Raw genomic sequence first — 27,592 nt, 5'->3', positions numbered from 1 at the left:
CTTGAGTGACCGACGACGTAGCGCCCCTTGTGCCACTTGCTAGCTCTGTCGTTACACAAGGCTAACCTCTTTCTTCGCTCTTTGAAATCCACACCTGTCCTCAAAAAGCAACTCTTTGGTGGATTGTTTCAGCCTCTTCACATTGGAGACAAAGGCAAAAGGCTTTCTTAGAATCATATCAGTTTTTACCTCAAATACACTCAACTTTGTCTCCGTCATAGCGTTTTTGTTTAGGATTAATGCCAAATGTAAGTGTCTGTGCTATACAGACCCCAGTAAGCAGGGGAACACTTTGGTTACACTTATCAATAATTTACCTGTCTGCCCACTTCCTCATGACAGAACCGTAGATTACTTGCCATTCTTATTTCCAAATATTTAAAGTGTGCTTGTTTTTACTTGAAACTTTCGTCCAATTTATTGTCCAGACTCGTATTGATTATTTGAAAATGTTCCTGAAAGTCAAGCCTGTGCCTAAATCATAATCACATGTCTTACTAAATTAATTTGGGATACCAACAACTTCCACAGAAGATGTTATTTTAAGAATCTAATAATTAATAAAGGATCCTTAGTCATTGGACTTTTAGCCTCGAAGGTCAAGTTTGGCAGGGTCATGTTTGTGTCTACAGGATCCATCCGTCCACTTAAACCCTAACTCTCCTCTCCCTTCACCTACTCAGTCTGCTTTGGCCACTGGCAAACTTTCCTCAAGCTACCTTCAGAAATGTGCTCTTCGCTCACCTCGAGGTAGGGAGCAGAACATGCAGCCATGAGCAGAGGCAAAGCCCAGATTGTGATGTGTCAATGTCATCACAATGGTTGCACAGTGAAAAGTCAGCGGCAGCCACGGTCAAAGTGGAAATAATTTTAACACCAAGGGTAGTGCTTCCGCCTCTCCATTGGACCACAATGACACCGCCAGTGCAGAGCGGTTCATATATTGTCAGCTTTAAGCACAAAACAAGTCGGGCAAAGCCAGTGGAGTGATAATCCTCTTAGGAGGCTCATTGCTCATTTGTCAGTATCCAAATAAAGCTCACTCTTATGAGATTTAGTGGGGAAGCGCTCATTCTCTTCCAGACCTCCTACTGGGACTGAAAAGATCTGGAACAAGGGGCCTTTTACATGGGAGGCGGGGCTTAGGGCCTTTGGAAATAGGAGAGCGGGATTTGGCTCAGCATCACGTCACTGCTGTCTGCTCTTAAAATAGCCGTAGGTTGACATTGTAAAGGGATGTTTTCTGTCAGGTACCTGTTGCCTTCAAACTACATTCACGTATCCACGTGTTTCATCGTACAGCTGAAAGAGTATAAACAATGATTTGACGGCCATGTCTGAAAAGGACCCAATTTGTGTTTGTGATAATTATGATTGGATATACATGAATAATCAGAGTTGTAAGAGGAAGTGGACAAGCCCCCATTACTGCAGTGTCACACAAGAAAACCAACATTCAGCAGTCTAATGTATGTAAACATTTGAGTTGTAGTTGTAGTCTTCATTACAAATGTCAATGTTGAGTTTTACTGTCTTGCAGATAAAAAATGAAACTGAAGCCTGATGAAAGCCTGGTGATTTTTGGATAGAATTACGGATTTAAAGAATTAAATGGGAAATGTTCACAGCAGGAACAAACTGAATTTATAAATTGAGTGACTTCAGTTAGTGACTGAGACCGTTTCTAGGCACAACAACAGAGGCAATATGTTGTTTTGTTTTTTCACAGGTGGTGTTGCATTCAAATCAAATTAATTTGAAACCCAAACTCTCTTTAGTTTATTTGGTCTAAAAAGAAGATTGCACAAATAATCCACCCATCCATGTTATATATACTGGCATTGCAAATTACATTAATGACATATTTTCAACAATTACAGTGCCTTTTGAGACACAGTAAGAATTTGAGGCAATTGAGGGTGTGTGGACATGAAAATAGTAAAACTGTCATCCAGTCAGTAACGTTTGAACTGAAATAGTACAAAGCTAAATAACAACTGAAACTCCAGTGAGTTGCTTTTAAAATCCACAGTTGTAAGTATCTATTTCTGGGAGTCACTAGATTTGTATGTTAGTAATAAGTCAACAAGTAACTTCTTTTGTTTTTGTCCAACTATTTAGGCTTCAGTGATGAAGGAAGCACAAGTTGCGATAAACAACTTCCATTATAGATATTTTGTATCCATGTGTCTCTCTATTTACTTTATTGTGTAATTTCCTTACAGCGTTGTCAACTCCCAAACTAAGAATGGTGCCACTCCGCTTTACCTGGCATGCCAGGAGGGTCATCTGGAGGTCGTCCAATACCTGGTCAAGGATTGTGGGTCAGATCCGAGCATCAGAGCCAATGACGGGATGACACCTCTGCATGCTGCGGCCCAGATGGGTCACAACACCGTCATTGTCTGGCTGGTATGTTGGGATGTTAGGACACTATGGATCATATCTTTTTAATAAATAGGGTTTTCTTGCTCCACATGCCATACGGATGTGGTTATATATTATATATATATATATATATATATATATATATATATATATATATTTTTTTTTTTTTTAACAAATCTGATTAAATAAGGAACTCATAAATGTCTATGATAAGGCAAATTAATGTTGGATGATTACTTAGTGTTTCCCCCAAAAGCAGTTGTTATTGATTGACACAAAAATGTTTGTTTCGTTGTGCTCCCTCCTTTTAGATGAGTTTCACAGAGATCCGCCTGTCAGACAGGGACAGCGACGAGGCCACGGCCATGCACTTTGCAGCCAGTCGAGGTCACGCTAAGGTGCTCAGCTGGCTGCTGCTGCATGGCGGAGAGATCGCCACTGACAATTGGGGAGGAACCCCACTTCATGACGCTGCAGAGAACGGTGAACTGGAGGTGTGTTTGTGTTTTACTTTTTACTTCTGTTGTGCTCAGACAGACTGGAACTAAAAGTAAAATAGAATAAGGTGCGTAACCCTCTTCCTTTTGACTTTATATACCATATATATATATATATATATACCATAGACCGTGAAACATCTGGCATGCTAAAACTAGAATGTAAATGCATTGTAAATAAAGATTTGGTGTACGCTCTCATCGTACAACATATTTAAAATACAATTACAAGTGAAAGGATAAATATAAAAGACACATTAAAGACAACAATATCAACATGTATGTACAATATAAACAACAACAACAACAGTGAAATGGGGATGTAGTGCAGAAAGTGGTCATAGTGCAAGTAGTGCAGATGGAGGTGATTAATTGTTCAACAGAGTGACGGCCAGAGGGAAGAAGCTGTTCCGGTGTCTGGTGGTTTTTGGCGTACAAGGTCTGTACGTGTACATGTGTACAGACGGAGGGACTTTGTGCTGAATGTTGAATGTATTTATCCTTTTTAATAGTGATGGCAACACTTCAATAGCAGAGATGGTCAGTTTTGGTGGAGCATTATGATTATTGGTGCTCACATATTCATACTGAGTTTCATACTCAACCATCTGTTTTGACAACGAGGCCTCAAGCTTGTGGTTTGACCAACACTCTGACCTTCTACTTTGACTAATGTTTTTATTGTATCCAATTCTGGTCGGTCAGCTGTTTCAGCACAAGCTCGATGTGTTAAATGTAGAGACATTTGTATGTTATGTTTGTTATTTGCACTGCATAAGAGGGGGTTGAAATTAAACTCAAAGGAAACTGACCCCAACCCAGGCTTGACAGGGAGGGTTAAAAGCAGATGCTTTATACAGTTTAGCGGGAGGGCCTCCACCAGAAGTATTCTGCTTTTAGGAAGGATATTTAATTTCTTGTTACATATCACAGTAATTTATGACAATCTCAATCATCCTGGCGAGGGTTTACACGAGTGTAAATATAATAAACAAATGCATAAAAGTACATTATCTCTTTTATACTTTACCACAGTGCTGATTTTGTTTCTTCTCTATTGTTTTCTTCTCCATCTTACTCCTATCTGACCTCTACCACTTTCTCCGTCGCTCTCTTGTCACTCTCCAGTGCTGTCAGATCCTTGTGGTCAATGGGGTGGACCTGGGCATCAGGGACCAGGACGGTTTCACAGCAGCAGATCTGGCTGAATACAACGGCCACTCCCAGTGTGCCAAGTATCTGCACACTGTGGAGAACATGGTAAATGTCACAGCTGTGCATACTGACTAAGTAACAACAAGTTATGTATTCTATGGGGACTACATGTTCCATGACTATAGTTCAAATTCTCAAACATTTTATTCTACATATTCTAATTAGAATGAATAATTAAATGTCTTACTTAGTTGTTCCCCCAGAGCCTAAATGGAAAACTAACACCTGTCCCTGAGCCAACATGTCCCTTGACTGACATCAGTTTTTCTCTGCTAATTGCCGGTGCTATTACCACTCGATATACAATGGACTCCACGGCTTCAGTCCACTGATATCCCCAAGCGGCCAGAGGAATAATAACTCCTCTGCACTGAACTCTCTTTGGTGTATGGGAAACATATTTCCCCCCTCTTGTACTCCTCCCATTAGGGACATTCAGCCAAGTCCTTCCTGCACTGTGGGAAAAGCAGAGGGCCCCAGAGCCTTTTTGATCAGCTGTGAGGTGTTTCAATAGTGTGCACTAATTAAACTCATAATGCTGTTCCCCTCATGTAAGTCATCAGGGATTGAGAGGTTGTGGGATTCAGGAACTGATGAACAACTACTTAATTCATTTTCACTAATTTATGAAAGACTTGTGTAATGACGCTGTACCCTTGTACATCTAAATTACTTAAGAATTTATTAATGACTTTCTTTTTTTTACTACTCTGGAAATCTGACCACATCTTGGGTAGTTGGACCAAACCAATATAATGACACTTGTATTGACAAACTGCATCCTCTGACAGAGTGTGGAGCACCGTGTTTTGTCGCGGGACCCCTCATTGGACCTCGAGTACAAGCAGCCAGACTCGGGCCTCTCTTCCCCAAACACCACCATGCCCCCCATCAGCCCGGCGGCACACTTTGACATCAGTTCACCATCCAGCTCCCTGTCCAACTACGACTCAGCCAACTCCAGCCAGTCTAGCACTGGGGAGAAAAGGAGCAGTCTAACGATGTCACGAGGCCCGCCCGCTCAGCTGAACACGGTCGCACACACAGGTCTGCAATGCATGTAGTTAAAATATGTATATATATATATATAATTCATGAATTATCAGCTCATTATCAGAATGGTCCTGTAATGCAAGCGTTACTGTCTTCAGTCATTCAGGCATAAATCCTAAACTTGTTTTTCATCAGAGCAATGGTGCTGCCCCTATTTACTGAGGTAATGCTGATATCATGTAGCAGTTTGCTTCCTTTTGCTGTATGTCACAGGTGCATGCTACACTGGTGCTGCACCCTAGTGGCAGTGGGCAGAGTATTTGTTGGAAGGAGAGGTGGACCATTATAAGAGTAACTCATTGTTCTCATTCATGTTTGATTGAAAAGTTTACTTAATGCTTTGTCTTCCCCTTTGTCAAAGGTGCATCAGAGACCGCCATTTCAGACATGCAGGCCTACATGGACATGCTGAACCCAGACATTGGCTCTGACATGCCCAAGAAGAATGAAAGAGCAGCTGACACTGCCTCCAAGCCACCACCACCACCACCACCACCACCACCACCACCACCAACCTATCCACCCCCACCTCCCCCACAGTCTCCTCCAGTGGCCCCTCCACCCCCGACCTACACAGCACCACAGCCCCCTCAGGAGCCGACATCAGCGGAGTTCCTGAAGGTGAAAAGTAACTTGCGTCACGTGGAGAGCAACACTAGCAAGACGGAGGTAAGGACAGAGCTGGTGAGCTGCGGCTGAAGCTCAAAATTTAAACAGTTGCAAGTCGAGCCTCAGGGCCGTGCAAGGATTTCCTCATCTAGAGAGAAATCTCCAATCTTTTATTGGATCTGTTTGTGCATGCCCATCAAACAGTTTCTGGGCAGATATTTGTGTAAAGACAAGCAGACAGTGTAGTAATTCCTTGCGTTTCATATATGCGATGATGCCTGTCACATGGCAGTATATCATACACAAGGTCCGGTAAAAGTCTGTGACATGATGATTGATACGGAAAAATCCTAAAGAAGCAGAAGGGCCGGTGTGTTTGGGATGAATTGCCAATTAGCTGCCATTTTCCCTTGTGTCTAATCAGTTGGGCTATTGCTCCGGCTGGGCAATTGCTCTTGTGTAACAGTGTGCCTTGTCTGGGTGCCTACAAAGATGTTATTGTGTTAGCATGGCTAACAAAGACGCTCATTACTGTGGCACGCCTGACACACACAATGGTTGTTGTGATGGGCTCGATCTTAATTTCAGTAATTAATCTGGCTGCAGATCACTCAAAAGTGTGTTTAAAGGAGAAGCAATTAACATTAGTTTCAGTGCTGTTTCTGGTGGTTCGGTGCTGCTGTATAGTATAGTTGTTATTGTATAGTAATTTGTAGTAACATCTCTAAATCAGCCGGGTTGTAAGTGGTGTATCTTTTCATCTAATAGCAGAAGTATAGCCTATAAAGTCAAGGAGCTGCAAAACCATCTGATTTGTTTTTCAGAAAGAGGCTTTGTATAAAGATCTGCTATGCAAAGTCAGATGTTCTTAGATCTTATAAAGTTCCCAGGTAGTGTTGTCCTGTCACCAAGGAGAGGTGTGTGTGTGTGTGTGTGTGTGTGTGTGTGTGTGTGTGTGTGTGTGTGTGTGTGTGTGTGTGTGTGTGTGTGTGTGTGTGGCCATAGGGGGGAGTTTTTATAATGAGTGCCACCCCCTCTCCTCTCTGTACCCAGGTGACCAGCCCGGGGCTCGCCCTCATTAACAATTTAAGAAAAGCGAGTGCTCAGATCACATGCACACATGCGTGCAAACACACAAACTGACACGATTAAGATCAGTGTGTCTACCATATAGATTTAGAAAAACAATCTACCTTGGGCACCATAGTAACAGGGAACAGTAACCTCATCCATGGACAATCTCCAATCTCACAACATGTAGACGTATTACAGTTTGGAGTGTATTATTGGATAGAGTTGTAAGGAAAGGAAGTTTTGCACCTTTTTCTTTTTACTTGAGGCTTTCTCTGCTGCTTCTCCCATCTTATTTGTTTGTATTTGCCTTGACTGAAGTCAAATGTTTCGTGAGAACCAGCCAAACAAATGACTGCTTTGCCTCTCACACTTCTTTTCAATTCTTTTGACCTTCTTTTGGACTTTAACATCTCAGTCGTGATTATTATATTTTCTGCCGCTAATTCAGGGTACTGAAGGCTAGAATATTCTAATAACCCTAAAACCTGAGAGATTTGAGTGTGGTCAGCCATGGTCAGGGCAGAACCTGGGTATTTGTGTTTTGCATAATAGGCACTGGGGCGGGGTTGGGGCTGGTGGTGACATCATTGCTACTGCTGTGCCCGGTCCAATAGGTTATTGATGAGGCCTGTAGGTAAAGTGAGAGGGCAGGTAGAGTGGCCGGCGTAGCACTGAGCAGAGAGGAGGTGACTCTCTGGATTTGGTGACCGCTACTCTCTGTGCTCCACTGGGCTTCGTGGATGAGGCTCAGTCCAGACAGGAGGAGAGCTGCAGGAGAGGATTGTTAATGCTAAGGTAAGATGTTAAGAGGAGAAGGAGAGCTTGGTTGTTACCAGTTTAGGCTGGAGATAGAGGAAAAGTTATAACACATTTCTTTGTGTATTTTAGATAATTGAGAGGTTGCGGAGCGCTTTGAGCTGCTGTTTGGTTGAAGAATGAATGTTTCTATATTTCTATGTTTGCAAGTGACTTTTCTACTCATTTTAAAATCTCAGTCTTCCTGTGTATGAAACTCCATTATCTGAGGCTTTTGCAAAACCACATGCAGATGTCTGAACCATTTTGAACCACGACCAGACTAAAAAACCGTTGATAATGCATAAGACTGTACAAACAAATATATAACAATCACTTTATGTTGACAGACAGATCCGTATAATGGAAGAAAGGTGGCGTTTGTACGTCTGTGTTTGGGAGGGGCTAAAATGCTTTGTACGTTTGCTTTTGTTAGCCCACCTCCCCAGAGGATGACAATCAAACCATCTGTAGTGCTCCGCTGCTCACAATGCCCTCCCACCTGATGAGTGCTCAGGGACCATTTCTTTGACAGCAGCACGAGTCAACAACATTAAACAGGGTTATAAGAACTCAGAACATGACACCTTAATGGAGGAGAGGTCAGAGGTCAGCTGTCAATTATTTCCCTGGATTTGAAAGGCAAAGTAACTATACATGTTGCTACGATGATAGATGTCAGCAGGAAAGTGAGAGTGCTCAACTAAAAGGGCCGAGTTAGCAGCACGTAAACCTGTATGTTCTGTGGCCCAGCAGTCTTTACATGAAACAATGCCAATATTTTACTAGAACGGAACTAAAGCCTTGTTATGCTACTCAAATAAGGCTGCTTTGGTCACATGAGAGAGCTAACCGTGGAACAAAAGCTACTATTTATGTCTTCCAGTGTGTTGACCCATAAATAACAAAAGTCGTGTTCTCTGTATTTCTAAAAAGCCAATGTTTCTGTTACTTTGTCAACCGATTACTAATGTTGGCAACTGTCAAAGCTATTTAAAGCTACACATTTTTCACATTCTTTTAATCAGCTGACTGTTGGAGAAAACCACGACAAACTGAGGCGTGCTGATTCAAACAGGAGGTCAAGGAGCTTCAGCAAGCAGCCCAGCACTGGGGACTACTACAAGGCCCTAGGGAGCGACTTAGCCGAGCCCCAAGGAAGCATGGCGCCCAACGAGGAGGTAAGTCACGTCTCTGCTGCCTATGACATCAATATGTTCAATGCTTTGACAGCTTCACACAACAAAACCTATGTTGTGTTTTGCAAATCTTTCAACAAATCAATTATTTCAAATCAAGTGTATGGATACATAATATTTTTCAGCACAATCAGTGCTGACCTAATGACTGAACCGTTCTTTAAAAGTCGTAAAGAATGGTGGCATCACAAGTTACCTCACAAACGTAATTTGTCAAGTCCTTTAGACGTGGTGCAGCTGTGTTCATCTGGGAAGCAGCTCATTTTACACAATGCTTAATATTACAAACTGACTTTTAAAATAATTAAATGTTAAGATCAATTATAACATTCTGCCATGTAATTTAACATACATTGCATGTTTGTATTTTGCAGTATTGAAAACAACAGTATATTAGCTGTAACTCTAATGCATACTGGTGTAGGGTTTGTAAAAGGTTCATGTACTTTGCCCTGGTTGTCCTGTTCGTGCTGTGGGCTGCTTATAAAATCCTATTAAAGCTGAGGTGTGTTGGCACTATGTTACCATAATGGCCTATTTGCCTGTGCATTATGCAACTTAGCATATTACATAGTCTTGTGTTCACGTGAGCTTTTGTTTGCGACCTGATGCAAACGTCTCCCTCATTTCCATTCTTATATCTCCGCCCTGCTGTGTAAACTGTCAATGACCTACAAAAGAACAAACTCAGAACACCCACACGTCAATGACAGCCATTCAATACCAATGAATAATGTTTTTTAACTTACATTTTTTGCTATGGCCAAGAATGTTTTATGTATGTGGTTGTTATAGTGACAGAAACAAATAAGTATGTCACAAGTTATTTGTATTAATTAATGCAAATTAATGCTATTTTATTTTATTGTATGGTATTTATTGTATAAACAAAAATTCCCCCTGGGGATGAATAAAGTATAATCTAATCTAATCTAAGTTATTTTAACCTCCAAACAACAGTCTGTGAGATCACATTCAAATTAAAAAATGTTCTCATTGATTTCCTGATCAACAAAAATGCTGTGATTAAGGCACCGTGTCAATTCTATTTGGAAATGCTATATAATTATATATAATTATGAAGTAAACATTTTGACAAGGCGTCTAGGGACTATTGCTGCCACATACCTGGACAGGCAGCTGAATGAATGGAGTCTGTTAGACTCTCATCAATGTCCCTGGAGAGGTGTTCTTATAATCTCAAGGGTATCAGTAGTGGGGGAACGCTAGATGATACGGACTACAATCCACATTGAGCCAATTAAGGTCTCACTGGGGCCTCTCCTGGTCTCAGAGGCCCCCTAGCAGATGGACCGGCTAATCAACGGGAGCAGTGGCACGTGCTGCCACGACCCATCTGGACTACGCCCTCCCCCCAACTCTCTGGGGGGTTTGAAAAGTAAAGGGGGAAACAATGATGAGCACGCGTCCCAAGAACTAAGGAGGGAGGGGAGGAGGGGTCGAGTTAAATGTCACGGTCCATTAACTTGCCCCCAGCAGAGTTGTGGCACGCTTTCAGAGCGTGTCAGACACATGCATGCTGGGGGGAGGGGGAGGGGCGTGGGGGTTTAAGCACTATCACTTGCAGTGACAGATGGCTTCTTCCCACTGTTTTCTCTCAGAGTTTCCCCTTGAGATTAGGTCATATTAGCAACAGGATGTAATGTCTTCATGAATTGATTAAAGATGGCAGGAAGCAGAGGGAGGACACATCTAATAGGGCTGCATGCATCTGTCATTCTCGACAGTCTATGAAAGAATGTAATGCTTGTTAAGCCCAGCGGGAGTTTTATGTGGCGTGCCAATACAAGCAGGGAAAACAAATTCACTGTCACCGTTTTGTGTTTAATTGATTGTTTAATTAATAAAAACAATTTTGTTTTATTTTTCATGAATTTGAAAAAGGGTATTTTATTTAGGCTTTTATTTATTGTATTTTTTTTATTTTTCATTACTTCACGTGTTTTAGGAATAAAACAGCTGGCAAATGGGATGCCAATATCACAAAGTTTCCGAAGGCAAAAATAGATTTGGGATTTTAATTATCATTGATAAAGTAGTGTTTCAATTTAAGTGGAATATCACTCTGGGACACCCGTCACATCCCTGTTATCACTGATCAAATATTGGTTTACAGAGTAATATAACAATGTGGGAGCCAGGAAAAAGTTAATGGAAGATATGACTAATCCCTCCCTCTTCCCCGATCAGGGCTCTGTGTTATTGGAGGAGCCTACCGACAGCCCCGCCCACAGCTCAGAGAATGGCACCACAGAGGAAGCGGCAATGCCCCCACCTCCGCCTCCTCTTCCCTCAAGCAATCAGACACAGACACCACCTCCACCTCCTCCATTGCCCCCAGAGACAGCAACCACCCAGAATTACTCTGCCAGTAGCACCTCCTCCAACCAGCGACGTCTATCTTCCTCATCAGGAAGTGAGTGCTTTTTCCCCCTCTTTCTCCATCCTTTCCTTTTTCATTTTTTTTAATCTCCCTTCATCTCCTACTTTTGTCCCCTAGCACTAAACATTTGTTAAAAGTTCTTAAAAAATTAAAAGGCAATGGATGTATTTTCTGGCGAAATGTATGCTTCTTCACATCATCGTACAATTATTTATGGAAAGCAGCTTTTTGCTCAAACTGAAATAATTGTTATCTGACTGGGTAACAATTATTTGAGTCTGACCCAAGCATCCGAAATAAAGGATTATAAATTAATGATGTTGGGCTACCATTACCCTAAGAACTGGTTTAGTGTTCATCCATTTCCTTAAGTGCCTTTGCTGCCCTGGATGCAGCTGTCAGACTGCGTGCCTGCTGACAGTGTGTCAGTCTTTCCCCAAAATACACAATTTAAGTCCAGATAACTAGCTTTGAAAATTGAAAAGTTGTCGAATTTGATTATGCCTAATAAAATGTCTCATCCCTGTTAAATGTTTAAGATCATATCATTTACTATCAGAATGTATCACGTGCATGCCTGAGCTAGATTGAACTAATCAGTTATCAACCACAATACCAAAAGAAGTAATTCATTATATAACAACAAACCCACTTGGAAGTAGATGAAGCACATCGCACATTGTATCAAAGAATCCACATAACATAGTGAAGTCTGTGAAGCAAAAATTGGAGAGAGGTATCCAAGATGGCTGCGCATGCAACAGCGGTTCAGACATCAAACAGCAGTAACATGACGAGTAACGAGATAAAACATACCAGCAACCTAATTGTTTTTTCTCTTTCTGTAATAATTATACATTAATGCTGCACATTTTCTTAATTGGCAAGTCAATACTATTCTTCTGCTAATATAGCATTTTTCCACATTTGTGTTTCCATGTTCCTTCTTTCATCTGCTGCATCTCCACCTGTTTCCTTTGTGTTTTGGTTTGTTTTGTGTTTTCCACTGTTTTCCCTGTTATGGTCTGTCCTCAATGCTGCTGTGTGAAGGCGGGCTTATGTCTGCTACTCAGGCACAGAGACTGATGAACAGTAAGTGCAGACTGCCCACCAAATCTGGGGTTCATAGTAGGCCTTCACACTTTCCAATTATCATAACGTTTAGTTTTTCATATAAATATTAACATTCAACCTGTGTATCCAGTTTATTAAAGCAAACAATAGTTGTTCTCAACAACCACCGTCCAATGATATTTTTTTTAGAGAAAAAACATAAATTGTCAAGGAAGTTATGTATTTTCATTTCTCACAGGAGAAAAAGGCCTTTGTTCATAATAAACAGAATAACGATATAGACCGGCCTCTATCCACTACACCAGTAACAAAGTCAGAAAGATATCAACATCCCTTCTGATTGACTGGGGTGTTGACTGACTCATGAATTACCATCACAGTAGTAACTCTTTTTAGAAAACCATCACCAAATCTTATGGGTAATTAATTTAATCAATAAGCTTTTAAATCTGGACAAAATGTGGCTCATCTTAATACAGTGAAGACAAAAAGAATAAATTACAATCACGTGTACTGTGGTTTGTGTACTGTGAATTATGTTTGCCAATAACCTCATTTTATAATTAATAAAACAGTACATAGGGTACAAATACAAATAATTATGTTGTGAAGCATGTTTGTCATGGAAACGGCATGTGAGGACGCTCACTATTTTAAACAAAGGTCAAAGTGAAAGGTCATTTGCAGTATATGGTTTCAGCTTTGTGTCATAGCTGAAAAGCAGCTCTTAGGGGAATATACACTCCTGTTTTTTATAAACCAGTAATAAACAGCAACATCCCTCTGGACAGTCCCTCTGGAACTCTCTCCCCAAACTCATCCGGGACTGCACTGATCTTTCCATATTCAAATCGCAAATCAAAACCCACCTGTTCAGAACTGCTTTTAATGTGTGATTGTTTGCTCTATTTTCTTATTATTTTTATTTATTAGGGTCCGAAAAACTGACAAAGTCCCTATTTGTTTGACCTGTAATTTTAGTTATTCTTATTTTTTTAGCTTTTAGGATGTTTTAATTATGTAAAGTGTCTTTGAGTATCACGAAAAGCGCTATATAAATTAAATGCATTACTTATTATTATTATCAATGAAGCTGTAAACTATTAATTGTTCCATTTAGGCAACTTTCTGTTGTATTTTATCTTTACGCTTTGTTCAACAAATATTAAATTGTCTCATCTATGTATGCTCCATCTGCTGCCTAATGGTAGATTACCAATAAAATACTTACAGCTAAAGAGCAGTGTGTACTCACTAATGGTAAGAGTTGTGCTTCAGCGTTAATCAGATACTAAACAGGCAGTTAAGTGGTTATAAAATGAAAAGCCAGCAACACAGAGAGCTCAAGATGAATTTACAGCTCAGATGCTCATTCTGACGATGGCAATAAACCAGATGGCTGATTGAAAAAGCCGCTCCAACATTATATATTGTTAGAAGTTCCCTATTTATTTCTATTGATTAACCAAATGGAGAGGATATTTATTTTTACATTACAGGACACATCTCTATCTGAAGTGCTTTGCGACAGTGCAGCTATTAACAGATGAAGCGGCCTGACTTACGTTTGTAAACCAGAGCAGGAAACCTTTTGTGCTGGGATGTCCATCATAAAAGGCTATTTGTCAATTGTTCCCTACCTGTCACAGCTCCACCCTCCTTTACATTTACTCTGGCAGACCTGTTGAGTCCACACCCCTGAGCCGAGACAGAATTGAGCTAAAACACACTACAGTGTATTCAAACAGATATGTGTACACCGACTTCAGTCCACTGCAACTTTTTAGCCTTGAAATCTATTTGATTTCGGATAATCAGTTGTTTCTGGAGCTCTGCGATGAAGATTTGTCAGGGGGAACTGGATGAAGGTAGGCTGCCTAACATTAAAAAACATACTTTATTTGTGACTGATCCAGTTACATGTCAGTAAGAAGTTTGAGAAGAGTTTGGTGAGACTCATTGCACCTTGCAGCCTCTTTATTTCTCTGTCATTCAGTAAATGTCAGACTGTATGCTTGTCAAGAGTGTGTGTATGATTGAATTGTGCGTCAGGTCTGCTGCCGTAAGGATTGGTCTGATAAGGTGGACTAACAAGCTGGGGATTGAAGAGTGACTGTGTGTCTGTGTGCGTCTGTGTGTGCCTACCTAACTGTATCCGTCCATGTGTGCGTGTGCGTGTGCATGCATGTTAATTCCTGGCCGGCTTGCCAGTGGCTCGCTGTCACTTCTAGTTACTGGTGATTCCTTTAGATTTTCCCCCAACTGTGATGATGGGTCTTTAATAGAATACTGCTCTCTCCTCCCCAAGAGAGAGAGGGGGAGAGGGAGAGGGAGAGGGAGAGGGAGAGGGAGGAGGAGGCGGAGGAGGAGGGTGGCAGGCTAGTGAGGCTTTGTGTCCAGCTAGACCTTTGTGGTCGCCTCAACAAGGAACATTTTTACGGGAGGACTTTTTCCATTCCCCTAATACAAAATGAGTGGTGAATGAGGGACTAAGGATATTCAATTCATTGGAGGTTTACGGTCACTAAAACAGGTGAGGTAGCTGTTGGCTCCCGAGGTTTTGGCAAATATATGTGAAGTGAAAATGTTTTTAAATAATTATGTATGGCTCCTATAATAGTTGGTTGTAAGTTACATTATCACCTTTGATCAGAGAAAATCTTGAAGGTTTGTGAAAACAAAATAATATGTTATCTTTGTTATTGTCCCATATTGTTGGTACTTTCCTATTGAAACTGTTAACTGCTTACCATATTGAAATATTGATGTTTTGGAAAAACACCATTATGTATAATAAAAATGTGGTCTCATATTTAGGCTACATTGACATTGCATAATTAGCAATTACATTTTCTTTCTTTCGTCTGTCCTTAAAGAGTGAGAACGAAATTGTTTTGTATTCGCAGTTTCAATAGAGGTCGTACTTGAAGTCGGTCTGAATTTGTTTCATTGTTCACTATAGATTATGGTTCATGGAAACCTACTTTTTTTTAAAGTTTAAAGTTCAGCATTAGCTTAGCTGTGTGTGTCAGGTGACACTGAAAGAGATTGTGTGGCTCCTCTCTTTGGGTTCACTGTAGTGAAATAATGTGGAATTGCTTCGCCTCATCTAATCCCCGCTAACTGCAAATGCTGACTGATGCAACAGTTGCCTAATGTGTTGAATTCTAACTGGTTCACTTGCATGTATTTTAGGGGGTTTGGTAGCTGGGAAGTCATTTGATGAATCCAAAGTGTGTGTCAGAGACACATCTAGAGCAAACCCTAAATCGAAAGGGTGGCTTATCCTTGATAGACAGGCTCAGCAGACACCATAATGACCTGCCGTCACTGTGTAACATGCTTGAGGGCAGCATTGTTACCTGCCTGATCGGATAAAATATTTAACACTGAAATGCCACCCAACCGTTCTCTCTCTCTCCCTCTTCTTCAGTGTATCTCTCTCTCGCTCTCTTCGTTTCGTTCTCCCCGTCTTTCTTTCTACTGGGTTTCACTTTTCTGCTCCATCCTTTTGTCTGCAGGCACAAAATCTTTCAACATGATGTCCCCCACTGGCGACAACTCGGAGCTGCTGGCAGAGATCAAAGCAGGGAAGAGCCTCAAGCCAACACCTCACAGTAAAGGCTTCACCACTGTCTTTTCCAACAGTGGACCCACAGGCAACAACGTAGGTCCACAGCCTTCCACAACTACTGATGAGACATTTATGTCACAGTCGCGTTATCAAAATTCAGCCACGGGGTTATCAATCACTTGTGCATTTGATGCCACTTTGTCTCTCCATTTTAAACCAAGTGCCAATGCAAAGACACACTGACTTAAATTAATCGAAAAAAAAATGACAGAAATTAAGCAAGTTTATCCCAAACCCATCAAAGGTGTGATTAATAGGTATTCAGGGGGATGCCTGTGACACACCTCTACATCACTGTCCACCAGGGAATTCCTTAGTAATGCTTCCTTCACAATAATATCAATCCAATTTGTCAATTGCCAAGTTTGATAAGTTTGGAAACTATGCACAATGTTAGTGAGGGGACACCGGAGCTCTCTACACTCGACAGATAGATCCCCTTAATCATGGGAACTATAGTACTGTACTTTGATCTATTTAGAAATGGCATGGTCGCAATAACTTAATACACATAATAGTGACATAATTTATACTGAATGAGTCAGAGTCAATGTGGTCATACATGATATGAGTTACACTTAAGCTACTGTAGGTGAAGGCTAACTAGAATAATGTGTCAAAATCTGGAAGAATTGTGTGATACATTAACCTTTTACAAGAATGCCTAATTCTTTCTCAGGATGTAAATAAGAGAGTGGGAACTGTTTTTTAAATTTGTATGCAAAGGTTATCAGTTTTGTCACAGCCCATGTTTTCCTGTCCATTGGTGTCGTTTCTTGTCTAGGAAACCACTGCATCTCCACCAGAGACCCGCCCATCTAGCCCACCAGCCAAGCCGTCATCCCCTCCACCATCTCATACGTCTGTCACCTCACCACCCACCACCCCCAGTCCCAGTCCCAGCCCTACTGGTTCTGGGTCGGCCAGGACCATGTCGACCTCTGCGAGCTACGAGCAGCTGTCCTCCAGTGCTGTTATCAATGGGAACAGTGGCGGAGCAGAGTCGGGGCGGAAGCTGAGCCTTGCCGATGTGGAAGCGCTCGTGCCCACGCACGACGAACAGGGAAAAGCGATCCCTGAATGGAAGAGACAGGTGATGGTACGAAAGCTTCAGGTCAAGATGCAAGAGGAGGAGGAGCACAAGCGCAAGGTAGGCATGATGTTGCATGGCTGTGGAAAGATCTAGAAGTTGTATTGTGTTTTAGCTATCCCATTTGTGGTCCGGTAAATTCTAAATGCTCTTTATTATATGGATCAGTTTTGGAATAATTAACAACACAAAGGGGATAGCTGCTGCTTGGATTTGAATGTTCCTTTTTGTGATTTTGAACAATGAGGTTGTATGAATGTCATTTTAGTATCCATGCATGTCATGTGGTTTGCAGTCTTTTTGACTTGTCAATTAAACAGTTAGTCAGTAAAACAGCCAATGGTAGTTGAGACTACACCTTCATTTAGCATATTTGCTTTTCTGATCGTGTGATAGAGTGTTTTTGTTGTACTGTCAAATAATATGCAGAGAGGGACTTGATCGCTTGTGAGCATTTTCACAATTGAATTGCCTTTAGCTGCCTTACACTTACGTTGAGACCAAATAACATGGCCTAAGTGTTTCACAAAGGTTTCAGTCAGCACAATGAACTTGTTTCACAATAGAGCTTCTCAATTTGATTATTTGGCTTTTGAATCAATGGGCCCCATTCACCAATATCTTAAGTTTGTTCTTAAATTTGTTCTTAAGAAAAGTCTACATCAGATTCAAGACATGGTAAATTGGATAATTGTTTGTACCTGTGTACGTTTACGGATGAATCCCATTGTCCTCGTGAAGTGAAGGCATGTGCCAGTTTAACCTAATTAGCATAATAAACACTATGCCAATCTCCATTGAAGGGCATGAATTGCATAGTTGTGAAATGTGTTGTGCACTCTGCAAAAAAACACAAAGCGGACCAAACTGAGGAATATTTTTGTTTTTGTGTAAAAACGTTTGTTTTTGTTTTCCTAAACCTGGTAGCAAAAGGGTTGCCTATTGAACAACACGTGTCAATCTCCGCTCATGATATACATAGTCTTTTCAAAATAAACTTAAATTACTTCCTTTTTTATTTATTATGTGGATTCTTTTTGGAAAATTGTCAATAAGGAACCAAAATAAATAAATAATTACTACTACTCCTACAAAAGGTAAAACAATTAAAATACTTCTGCAGGAGTGAACACCACATGTATATATTCAGTAGCGTAAGTAGTTTAGTAGTAGTGTAAAAGATTAACGGGACGCTATTATTTGTTCAGAGTATTACCGTAGTGTTTATTTATTTTAAAAGACCATAATGCTTTGTAAAATAATTATTTAATAATATTTAAAAATGTTGTATTTTAGTTTGAATCCTATGTTCCTAAATGTAGAATTGAAGATAGCACAAAAAACTATTTTTTATCCAATGATGTGCAACATCTTAGCTGTGAGCTCTTGTGTATGAGTACATTGTGTTTTTACCCAAAACAAATGCCAAAATATGAAAACGTTGGTGAATGTCAGGATCTGTGTGGAAATTACATACGTGGGTTTTAGGAAGACATTTATTTTCAAGAACAGTTGGTTAATGAGGCCCAATGACATCTAGTAATCTCAATGCAGTGTGTTAATATTATGTGTATTTAGACAATATATGAATTAGTAATTCATACTTTTAGCAATCTGAACTTTCGTTAGTCCTGTGTAATACGAGAAGTTATTTTAATGATCAAATTGTACTGATTATTAAAGTTATTGTTTTCAAGGATTGAAATCTCATCCTCTTAAATGAACCAGCAGATATAAATGTGTCCTTTAGTGACAATCTATTGCTGTACAGTGGCATCATTGGAATCTAATCATTGGAGTCTAACTGGCTGTCGGGCCTAAAAGTAGTAAACTCAGCTGAAGATAGAGTATTTTAATTATATGTTTTACCCTGTAAAAAATACAAACAATAATTTATTACTAATTGTATGAAACAACATTGGACCTAACATGTACTACTACATGTAGTCATCCATATACACACTCATTTTCAAATGTCTTTGTTTCTTGATTCATCTCTATGCATGTTCCTTTTTTCATATTTACAGTCTTTATTATTATCAAAGAGACTCTTTGGGGTGCAGTGATTAAAATACTTGACTACAATGCCCATCACAACCTTAACACACTTTGGATTCTCAGTGTGGGCTGGTGTTTGATGATGAAGTGTTGTGGCTCCAAGTTGTTACATGCTGATTGAGTGGTGTGATGCCGAGTCCATTCACACTACAGGTCCACCAGTAATAATAAGGATAATAAATACTATATTTTGTTTTCTTTCGGAGGAAGATCATGATATGTTTAAGTGGAACTCCATACAAAGTCCCTGAATCAGAAAAACCTTTGAAGCACTAACCTCTTCAGGTGGACAATTGCAACTGTCCACCTGCACCTCCAACCACACCCAGTGTGGTTTCTATCACTGTTGGGTGGGTGTGTCGATCCGTTGCACTCGTGCCAGGACGCAGCAGTGATGCAACATTGTACTACAGTGCAGTGTTACAACATATTTGGGACGCAGACACATGAAAAACATAACTGCTGGATGGCATTCAAAGCAGAATATTCAGCACTTCTGTAGTTAACTAACCAACACTATAAAAACTGACAATGGGAGAGATCTATATATATATATATATACACACACACACACGCAAAGGACAAAGCTTTCTCTGTTCTCTTTGACTCAAAATTCAAAGCCCTGTGCTTGTAATGAGGCAGTGCCATTGCACCACTTAATCCATGTAAGTCATGTGTGTCGAGATGGATTTGAACTGAAGCGTGTGTTCACACCAGGAACTTTGAGCTGAAGGAATCCCCCCCCTACTTCCCTTTGTTCTTTTCGTTTGGTCTCCTTTGACCTCTGATTTAGTTTGCGGCAAGTGGACACTACCAGCCTCAGGAATGGCACTACTCTCCTATCCACAATGCCATTTTGGGCCCATTTGGGGAACTGATGACAGAGGATGACCTCAACCTTATTGAGAAGCAAATTGAGAACCTGCAAGTTATGCACAAGGTTTCAGAAGTTGAGAAGGAGCTGGAAGAACTAGAGCGGGAGCTTCACCAGCTCCTTCCAGTTTCTGCTGCCCTCAATCAAGGGCACTTCTCAGTCAATCCAAAGCAGGTACATGGCCAAGCTGAAGATCTTCCAGTCTGGTGCAGCAAGATTTCTACCCTGCTCAAGAGTATGGCAATTCTTCTTGCCACCCTGGGGGGGAAAGAGATAGACATCTTGGATCTAATATGTCCTGGATATTCTCAAGAAGAGGGAAGGAATGTGAGCACAGGTCAATCTGAACTAGGATCCGTTGGCACTGGCATTATTGGGCGATCTCAGTCTTTCTCAACGAGAGAGGATGTAGAGAAGGAAATAAAGCAGTGTGGAGTTTCAGTGAAGAACCTCAAGGCCAATTATGAAATTCAGAATAAGCAGTCTACAGATAATGCAAATAGGGTGTACAAGCGCAAAAGGTCACTCCCTGTGGTAAGTCAGTCTAGTTATCGTCCAGAGACAATTTGTGAGGATGCTGACCCTCGTTCCTCTGCTGAGGCCCCTCAGTCCCATACCAATGGAGATGTACCATTATTGGAAGAATCACCTGTCTTACCACTTGTTGAAGAGTCAGTTATTATCGCATCTCATGCTCCTAAGACATATGCGCCCTCAGAGGTATTGGCTCCAACTAACATTGAACACTTTAATCAGGTTATTTTTGCAGACCCCCTTTTAAATAATGATCAACTAACAAGAAGCTTGGAGGTTCAGACAGATCTAAGCTATGTCCAGGAATGTATTGAAATGAGGAAAGAAAGAATTGTCTTCCTGTTCCTTGAACACTGGCGGAAGTATACCATCTCTGAAACTTACCGGATTAAACATACTGGTAGGAGAGGAAGTCATTTAGATGTGGGCTGGGAGGACTACAACCAATTTAGTGCACAGATTGGACGGGATATGCAGAGCGAAGACGATAAACTCCTACTTTTCATGAAGTCGAAGCAGGTAGTAGGGAATCTGATTGGCCACTGGAGGACAATTATGAGTCAAGTGCCCACACGCCAGATCCGCAGGTTGAGTCGTGCCCAGATGATCTACTGGCCAGAGCACTTCTTGCCACACATCAACGGCTCTCCTGTGAGTTATGAAAGCCTAACCCTTGACCTCTTCATGCTTGGATACTTCCAGTTGTTGGAAATGAACATGTCTCGCGGTGAACGCAAATTCCGTCACCTCTTGTGCTATGAGATGTTTGACCGTCTTGGCAGCCATAAATGGGAGGTCATAAGGCAGTTTCACAAGGAGGTCATGGATGAAATTAAGAGAGGGAATCGAGACTGGGCGGATGGGTTTGAAGACATAAAACTCAAGTATTTTGGAGACTCAAATGATGGGGGAGGTGTGATGACGGCTTCTCTACATTCCATGTCTCCTGACATGGCCATTATGCAGGAGTCACTCCCTCCCCGACCATCTCATCCTCCACCTCCTCCACCACCTACTCATCAACAATCAAATGTTTCTCAACCATCATCACCAGCTTCACCTGATGTTACATCTGACAATGGCCAGTGTGTGGTGCAAGTGCAGAATTCATTGGAGGAAAATACTCAGGGGGGTTTAAAAAACAGTGAGCAGATATCATCACATGAGGCAGTAGTTTCTAATGGAAAAAGTGCAGAGCAGGACCATATGCAGAACTTGACAACCGAAACTGATGCAATAGCAACATTTGAGACACTGCAGGACACAACAGAAAGCCCAGAATCCGATCCAGTGAAAGATGTTCCACCTCTTACTGTTAAAATCATAGAGGAACCAGATGTTGATAAACCTTCACCCAGGGGTGAACGTAATGAAGACTCAATTAAAGTGATCTATGAGCTAAAAGAGTTCAGCAATGAGGAGATCATCAGATACATTGACAGAAGCTTTGCCTTTTGGAAAGAGAAGGAAGCTGAGCTTTTTGATATCTAACAAATATGTGGCCTCACGGTTCACTAAAAGGCCAGTTTACCCGCTCAATCAGAGAGGAAATGCATAAAGAACAGGATCAGGTAAACTAACCTGCGAATGGAGTATGCTTAGAAAGGAAACTAATCTGGTGTGTTAGCTTCTAGGCCATGTCACATGAGGGACTTAACTGCAGAAAAGCAAAGAGCATCCACTTAGCTGGACTGACTTACCTTTTGTATATGCTGAAGTTGATGAAAAGAAAAGCATGAAAGACCCAAATTTGTGACAACCATTTATTTTAGAGTTGTGTTGAACCAATAGCTTTTTTATTCTAATATGATTGACTGCTGTGGCACACTACTACTACTAAAGATTTGCCATAAAGGTAATGTAGTGTGTTTGTTCAAAACATCTTTGTAATGAAGGACATAACTGGTCAAACTCATGCACAGTTTGGATAATCAGTGATTAACTATCTCAGAAGGACAATGGATTCACTTCAAAATTGAACTCCAGAGAGTAAATGGTCACTAGAAGTCACTAGAAATAAAACACTGACAATTTGGTCAAACTAATAAATTCCTTCTTGATACCCAGTAGGGGGAAACACAATAACATTATTTTAAGGGATCTTTGTTGTTTGAAATTAACGGCAATAAGGTATTTAGTGGGTTTGCAAGAGTTTATGGTTACTTTGTGGCTAAAAAATGGCCCTTGTCTTTAAACCTGAGACCGTGTGGTTTTGTTTATACAATGTGTGCCAGTATAGACAACAAAGATTAACAGGAATGGTAAACGCAAGGCTTGGAGAAACATATCTGAGCTCTGAACTCAAAATTGCAAAAAGAAATGAAAAAGGCTGTCAACAAATCTAAGCATTCACTTGACAAAGCTATTAAAAAAATCAACTAAATTAAACATCAAATCAAGGATTGTAATTGTCTGTTCCTTTGTTTTTGTTACTCTGTTTATAATTTGAGTGTTGTTGAGAGATCTGTTCACTTTTCCATAATTTAAATTTGTGATCCTTTAACATTTGGTTTCTACATTCCTGTTAGAAATAAAGTTTCAACATTTTTGTGATTACATGACTTCAGTAGTTCTTTCCTAAAACATTCCACTTGTTGGGTTTAACATAGCCAACATAATATTACAATTATCTGAATGCAGATCCAGGCCAAATTAATTTCAAATAATCACACTGATATGCACCAATGAAAGAGCCATTGTCTAACAACAATTGCGTAATCCTCGCTGCCAGACTTGCAGCAGTGGAGAACCACACTATTCTCATAGCGTCTCTTCAGTTGCATCAAGATTACCTTTTAAATAACCCTCTTAGCACCCCCCGCCGTCATTCTATTGGTGGCTTACAGGAGCCATAAGGAGGTTACTGTGAATCTTCATCAACTCACAGTCCAAAAAGGAAGGCAGTCAGCTGGTAAACTTAATGGCCTATACATAGATTTTCTTCTCAGATTTTGTGAATGTAAATTGCACAGCATATTGGGGGGGTCAATGTTTTTAATACTAGATTAGTTTAACTTTTAATCACTTTTAAGACCAACGGCGACCCACAAGCACAAAATACGCGTAGCTAATAAACTATTCCTTTAACATGCCAGTTGGCACCAACTACCAGCACATGCTTTCTCAAATATCATAATAACAAAGCATCTGCCTCGCCTGTAAGTATCTGTAAGTATCGACGTCGACGTCCCTTTTTACTAATATTAGCCATGATGTGGCTGATAAACGTGAATTCAGAACTTCTTCCCACACAAAACCAACAACTCAACAACAATTTATATTGCAATATTATTGATCGTAATACATGCTCGCCACGCTATTGCAATGTATTGGCAACATCCTCTGGCTCACACTGATATAATTTGTTGGCACATGAACCTGCCACACAAACTAATAACCTGTTTGAGTTCCATCGGGCCAGTTACAGAACTTCATTTCTAAAAGGACGGGTTTGAATCTTGTGCGGAGTTTGCATGTTTTCTCCATGTTCATCTGGTCTCCATTCAGTGCTGTAGTTACCTCTTAAAGACATCCTCCATTGTGTGTGCAGATGATTTCACTAATGATCTTAATGTTAATGTGATTAAATGCAAGTTAAATGGGCAGTGCATAACAGTAACATTGCTTCGCTTAGAGGGTAAAAAAAGTCCCCGATAAACTATTTCTACTTACGCAAGTTAGTTTGTTTAGATGTACTAACTCAACACTGCAATATTGTATACTCTAATTATTTGTGCATGTTCCTTTCCTGTTGATCATACAACATAGCTGGTATTGAATGGTGTTTATGACCCATTTTTAAGTACCAAACACAAGCACATCTTTAACAATGAAGAGTAGTGAACATTGTTGTTTTATTGTTCCAGTAGCAATACAACCCACAATTGAGCATTTTAATAATTATCATCTCACATCACAGAAAATCAGCCAACTTTTGTTTTGATATATTTATTTATTTTCCTCTGTAATTCCCGGGGGAATCATTAAAAATTAATTGTGTATATAATCTTACGTGGGATAATGTTTTCCAGGGCAAGTGAAATGTCAGAGGAATGCAAAAGGGTAATCTATCTTGTCAGGTGAAGATGAGAAATCCAAGATTGCTGCCCTCTTTCTCTCCCCCCACTCCACCTCCGATTACAGCCTGAAAGAGAAAAAAAGATCTAGTTACCATTTGTATTCGCCATCTGCAAAAATGTCCTGGAAAACAGTGTCCTGTCCATTTAAAAGGCTTTATCTTATTTCACAGAAATAGGAGAAGAGAACCTATTGTGTGTGTGTGTGAGAGTGTGTGTGCTCTATTTGCTGTCGTGAGTGCATACATCTGTTTACACAGTACGCTATATGCTCTATATACGCATTTCCATAAAGGACATTTGTCAAAGGTTTGACATTTGAGAATGTGTATGCTGGACTAATAAGTTGAGCTAACGTTTCATTACAGTTTTTCTATGCAGGTGTTTTCCTGCTCTCTCCAGCATGTAGAGAGGCGTTATGCGAGACTGCAAGCATGAAGCACATCAATACCATCTTTGATTGAGGTTTTCAAAGCTCTTGACATAATTTCTTTAAGTATTAGAACCACCTTGAAACCCTAGTTAACTCAAGTTAAAGTGAGCAGGTTTATTGAGTGAATAACTTTGCAGAGTAAGACCATGGAAAAGCCAATTTACTGCAACGCAAATTGATGTAAGTATTTAAAAGTGTTTAATGACTTGCATGACTGTTTTACACATGTGAATTGTTTGATGCAATACATAACTGTGGGAGACGGTTTATTGCATTGAACATCAATTAAATTGTGTTTTCGGTTATTTGTATTGTTCTAATAATTTCAGCTGTTCTAGATCAAATTATTTACTGACTGGTGTGGGACCCTATCTCCCCTGACCCCTCTGGTTCTCGACAGGTTGAAGAGGAGACTGCACGCCTGGCATCGATGCCGGCCTGGAGAAGAGACATGATGAAGAAGAAAATGGACGAAGAGAGGTGAGTAACGAAGCTGCGTGGCTCTGCACGGCCGTTTTTTTGTCTTATCTTTATACCATTTCCATTATATCCTGAGCCAGTAGGGAAATATTGCACTCATTGAGTTCAAATATTTTAGTGTGTTTGTGTATCTCTTCACAAAGATAAATTTGGAAGTAAGAACAGGAGGTTCATGCTAAATTCAACCGTGAATGCTAAATTATGGCCTTTGTACCATAATACGGTATGTTTTTCCAATTTTCTGACATAATCTAGGGCCACTTTATGAGGTAGACTGAGGTGAGGATTCTCTTTTAACTGCAGTTGAGTCTAAAGTATATTTAACAACAGGCTGGAAATGATCCAGAGATTTATTCGGTGCTGATGCAATAGCATCACACAGTTCCTGCAGAGTTTTATCAATATCTTCTCATCCAAAGGTTGAGATATGGAGGCTGTACATGATGCTGAAGTAAACCTTATATGCCTGAGACAATCTAGAGATGTGTAAGATAACACAGTATCTTGATGGAGGTATATGTTTTCTATTGTTATGATTAACAAGTGTATTAACAAGTGTATCTCTTTGTGGCCAGTGTACTAAGTTGGACTAAGTGCCAAGAAATTATTTACTGCACCATTACACCACCATAATGTCCTATCTAGTCCAGATAGAATGGACCCATTGACACAACAGAAAGTATATGTTGTGTTTATATGAAGTGTGATTTGGCACTGTGAGAGGTCCTTCTACACAAATCCACAACATGATCCATTTCATTCGCAGTATTGCATGCCTTGTTTTCCTTACGATAGGTGGCCAGTGTCTATTTACATGATATTTTGACATCTAGGGTACCAGCACTGGGGTCTAAGTGTTAAACCTAAACAATAGGGTTTTGATAGGGGCATGCAGGTTTGGTCTACGGTATCAGATGGCATTTATCTCAAGATGGTTTGATTATGAGAGGACAGAACTTGAGACATCTCGAAGAAAAGTTGACAAATGTGTCCTGTTACAACCTTCTATAAGATGCTTTATCTGTCTCTATAGTGTTGTATGGGACGTTTTGTTGATCTTTTTAGAGAGATATTTCTTATGTATTGTATAGGGTATTTAAGTGTTGTTACAGTCATCTCCACTTACTGTTGATTCTATAACATTCTCTGTTTTTTCATTGGTCAGCCTTATAATAATGTGCTACTTGCTTTGACTCATTGAATAACTTTTTGTTGCCGTTTAAAATATTTACACCTTTTCTTCTTGTGCTTATGTCCTCCTGATGTGACAGGGAACAAAAAAGGTAAGAAAAAACTATTTATTCTACACGATTATGTGCATGGTTATAGAACAAGTTTCCGTAATTTGTATAACTGTACAAGAGACAATACATTTGAAATCAAATCTTCCATCTAGTTGCCACACATGGTCACATTATGTCATGGTGTGGTGATAAAGCATGTGTGGGTAAAACATTACAGTTAAACACAGGGTTATTATATAGATGAATCAAAACTGACACAATGTTAAACCACAGAAAACAACTCTTGGCCATATTTTTACTAAATAACATATTTCCTTATCTATACTAACAGCCAAACACTATGAACTAGCTATGCCTCTGATAAAGCCTAAAATGGAATACAAAAGAATGGTTCAGAGGAAGCGGTGTGCCATTATCTTAAGTTAGTCACAAAACGGCTAACACTTATTTTGTTCATGCTTTTCTTACTGACAAAATTAACCTTACTGGGGAATGAGACAGACAAGTTATCTTACATTAAAATATACATAAAAGAATAAAGACAAAAACTATATAGCTGAATCCTCAAAGTGATATCTGACCTTTATGCTCTTCTGGCTGAATGGGAGTAAATCCTTGTAGCATTTTAATGCCCCAATTTTTTAATGAGATGGTGGTGTCCAAACACTTTTGGCCATGTGGTGTAATAATAGAGCCATGCATGACTAAAAGATACTTTACAGAGGTAAACTAAAGTACTAATTGTATCTATACTGTAATAAATAAACTGGTTTAATGTGAGATTGTTTTTAGAAGGCCAATTAACAAATTTCTTTTGACGAAAACCTCATGAAAGCTTCCATTACAACTCTAACTTCTATT

General features: G+C 40.1%; 1 protein-coding gene across 2 annotated transcripts in view; it reads left to right on the top strand.

Annotated features, from left to right (window-relative positions):
• The window catches only part of espn (espin), a 37,287-nt gene that overhangs the window by 7,398 nt on the left and 2,297 nt on the right, over positions 1-27,592 (top strand). Inside the window, exons 4-14 of one of the 2 annotated variants that reach the window (XM_034538063.1) lie at positions 2,226-2,412; positions 2,700-2,882; positions 4,014-4,145; positions 4,892-5,147; positions 5,515-5,822; positions 8,660-8,812; positions 11,042-11,267; positions 15,830-15,975; positions 16,727-17,092; positions 25,408-25,487; positions 26,759-26,770. In XM_034538063.1, the coding sequence (XP_034393954.1) occupies positions 2,226-2,412; positions 2,700-2,882; positions 4,014-4,145; positions 4,892-5,147; positions 5,515-5,822; positions 8,660-8,812; positions 11,042-11,267; positions 15,830-15,975; positions 16,727-17,092; positions 25,408-25,487; positions 26,759-26,770 (2,049 nt within the window). Of the gene's footprint in view, positions 1-2,225; positions 2,413-2,699; positions 2,883-4,013; positions 4,146-4,891; positions 5,148-5,514; positions 5,823-8,659; positions 8,813-11,041; positions 11,268-15,829; positions 15,976-16,726; positions 17,093-25,407; positions 25,488-26,749; positions 26,771-27,592 lie in introns of both variants that reach the window. The other variant, XM_034538062.1, reaches the window with a different exon arrangement.

The sequence above is a fragment of the Cyclopterus lumpus genome, chromosome 7, assembly GCF_009769545.1.
Source record: "Cyclopterus lumpus isolate fCycLum1 chromosome 7, fCycLum1.pri, whole genome shotgun sequence".
Taxonomy (NCBI): Eukaryota; Metazoa; Chordata; class Actinopteri; order Perciformes; family Cyclopteridae; genus Cyclopterus; species Cyclopterus lumpus.
This window is presented reverse-complemented; position numbering and strand designations above follow the sequence as displayed.